Raw genomic sequence first — 2640 nt, 5'->3', positions numbered from 1 at the left:
AGTACAACGATGCTGACCGCAAACCTATAGAGAAAAACTTCCGAGTAGTAGACCGAGTATAACAGAATCTCTGTCTCTGAATACACCAAGGAGATCTGGGAGGCTCTCCAAACATCACATGAAGGGACAACACAAGTTAAGAAGTAAAAGATCGACATGCTCACTACTGAGTATGAACTATTCAGGATGAAGGATGATGAGTCCATTTAGGACATGCATACTCGATTCAACTCCATCATCAATGAGCTCCACTATCTAGGAGAAATCATTCCAAGAAACAACCATTGATGAACTCATTGGTAATCCGAAGACTTATGAAATGAATAAGAAGAATGACCATGAAAGAAGAGAGCCCAAAAAAGAGAAGAACCTGGTCCTCAAGGCAGACAACAATGACTCGAGTGGTAAGGATACTGACATGGGCTACCTGACAAAGCGATTTCAGAAAATGGTTCGCAGGAATGGAGGCATTCCAAAAAGGAGTAGCTCTAGCAAACCAAAAGGTTATGACTTGTGTCATAAATGTAGGAAGCCAGGACATTTCATCAAAGAATGTCCTCTCCTTAAGCAAGACCAGTACAGGCACAACATAGACAAAGCAGCCAAGAGGAACCCGGTTCCTGACAAGAGATTCAAGAGAAAAGATATGGTTGACAAAATTATGAAACAACCTTTTGCTGCATGGGGTGATTCTTCCAGTGAATCTGGGGAAGATGATGAACAAGGTGACACCTCCATGATGGCAGTTGAAAGCGAAGCAGCTGAATATGACTCTATCTTTGCCTGATGGTAAAATCTGATGATGATGATTATGAGGTAAACTTTCTAGACATTCAAAGAAATTTGAAGTCTTACTCTCAAAAGAAGCTTATATCCTTGGCCAATGTTTTAATTGATGCTTATCATAATCTTATAAATGATAAAAATGTATTAACTGTGGAACTAGGAGAGGTAGAACCTGAGGGAGATGATCTGGTAGTCATAGTGGTTGACCTAAAAGAAACCATTGGGGTTCTAAAGAGAGAAAAGAATGTTCTAACTGAAAGAATTGAAAACATAAACCATAAGAGAGATGGCCTAATTGTAGTAGTTGTGGATCTAAAAGAAACAATTGAGGAATTAAAAAAGGGAAACAGTTCTAGGAACATCCAAAAGGGAAAGGAAGTTGCAAATGAGGCACACATTAAGCTTGAAAATGAACTCAAATTGGTGAAATCTTGTATGTGTTCTGAACTTGAAAGAAACAGACAACTTCAGGAAGATCTAGGCAGAGCTAAAAATGACCTAGAAAAATCTCTAAAGTGGACCTGGTCCTCTGATACAATCATTGTCATGTATACAAGCAACGGGGGGAACAGGCAGGGAGTCGGGTTCCAAAAGGAAAGGACTCCCTACAATCCACATAGCACGTATGCTACTGTCCTTGATAACTGGCTTTGCACTCAATGTGGTAATACTGGGCACTTTAAAGAAACATGTAACGCTAGAATTCAGTCCCAACAGAAAAAAAAGGTTTTTGTTGAAAAGGTAACTATTGCTAAAGAACCTGGTTCCTCCATTAAAAATGTGTAATGCCTGCTTGGACAAAAAGAAGTTTAATTCGCCTTTTTCCTCACTACAAGGGACCCAAACTTATTTGGGTTCCTAAGTCTAATCCTTGGTCTTCTTGTGCACGGAGCAGTGAATGGAACCAGCCAAAGATAGTATATGGATAGTGGTAGCTCTAAGCATATGATTAGAAGCATTGATGATTTCCTTTCACTCAAAGTCCTGCAATAGGGGAGTGTGTCCTTTGGCAATGGCAAAAAGGGATACATTCTGGGAGTAAGAAGAGTTAGGAAGATACTCACTCATTCAATTGAGAATATGTACTATGTAAATGGCTTGAAATATAGCATACTGAGTGTCTCTCAAATTTGTGATAAAGGAAACAAAGTGGAATTCTTATCAAAGACTTACACAGTCACAAATCTCATGACTGGTGAAGTGGTTCTGTTGGCAAAAAGATTCAAAAATATCTATGTTGCTGATTTTGAGTCTTTGCACAATGGGGATCTTACATGTCTGAGTGTTGTTGATGATGATGTTGAGGTGTGGCACAGATTATTGGGACATGCAAGCTTTTCATTGCTGAACAAGTTGGTCAAGAAGGACCTGGTCTGTGGGCTGCCCCAAGTCAAGGTTCAAAGATCACAAGGTGTGTGATGCATGTGTAAGAGGAAAACAAGTCAGGTCCTCTTTCAAGCCCAAGAGTGAAGTAGTCACCTCAAGGACACTTGATCTCCTCCATGTGGATATATGTGGACCTATGAGGGTGCCAAGTAGAGTAGGAAAGAAGTACATTTTTGTCATAGTTGATGACTACTCGGATAAAACCTTTCCAGTCTTTGTTGCATTTGTAAAGAAGAATCAAGTGAAGATGAGCTATAATGTTGTAAGTATAAGCACTGATTATGGCACAGAGTTCGACAATGCAAAATTCGACAAATTCTGTGTTTAAAACGGTATAAGTCACAATTGTTTAGCTCCCAGAACACCCCAACAAAATGGTGATGAGGAGAGGGAAAAATAGGACTCTTGAAGACATGGCAAGAACTATGCTAATTGACAGTGGCGTAGCAAAAGACTTTTAGGCAGAGG

General features: G+C 39.7%; 1 protein-coding gene across 1 annotated transcript; it reads left to right on the top strand.

Moving 5' to 3' along the window:
* Positions 1-319: 319 nt before the first annotated feature.
* On the top strand, positions 320-787 carry LOC138892424 (uncharacterized). The gene has a single exon (XM_070176139.1). It carries the CDS (start codon positions 320-322, stop codon positions 785-787), a length of 468 nt encoding a protein of 155 aa, XP_070032240.1.
* The last annotated feature ends 1853 nt before the right edge of the window (positions 788-2640 follow it).

Source organism: Nicotiana tomentosiformis, chromosome 5 (genome assembly GCF_000390325.3).
Source record: "Nicotiana tomentosiformis chromosome 5, ASM39032v3, whole genome shotgun sequence".
NCBI lineage: Eukaryota > Viridiplantae > Streptophyta > Magnoliopsida > Solanales > Solanaceae > Nicotiana > Nicotiana tomentosiformis.
The sequence above is the reverse complement of the archived record's forward strand: the minus strand, read 5'-3'. Positions and strand labels throughout refer to the sequence as shown.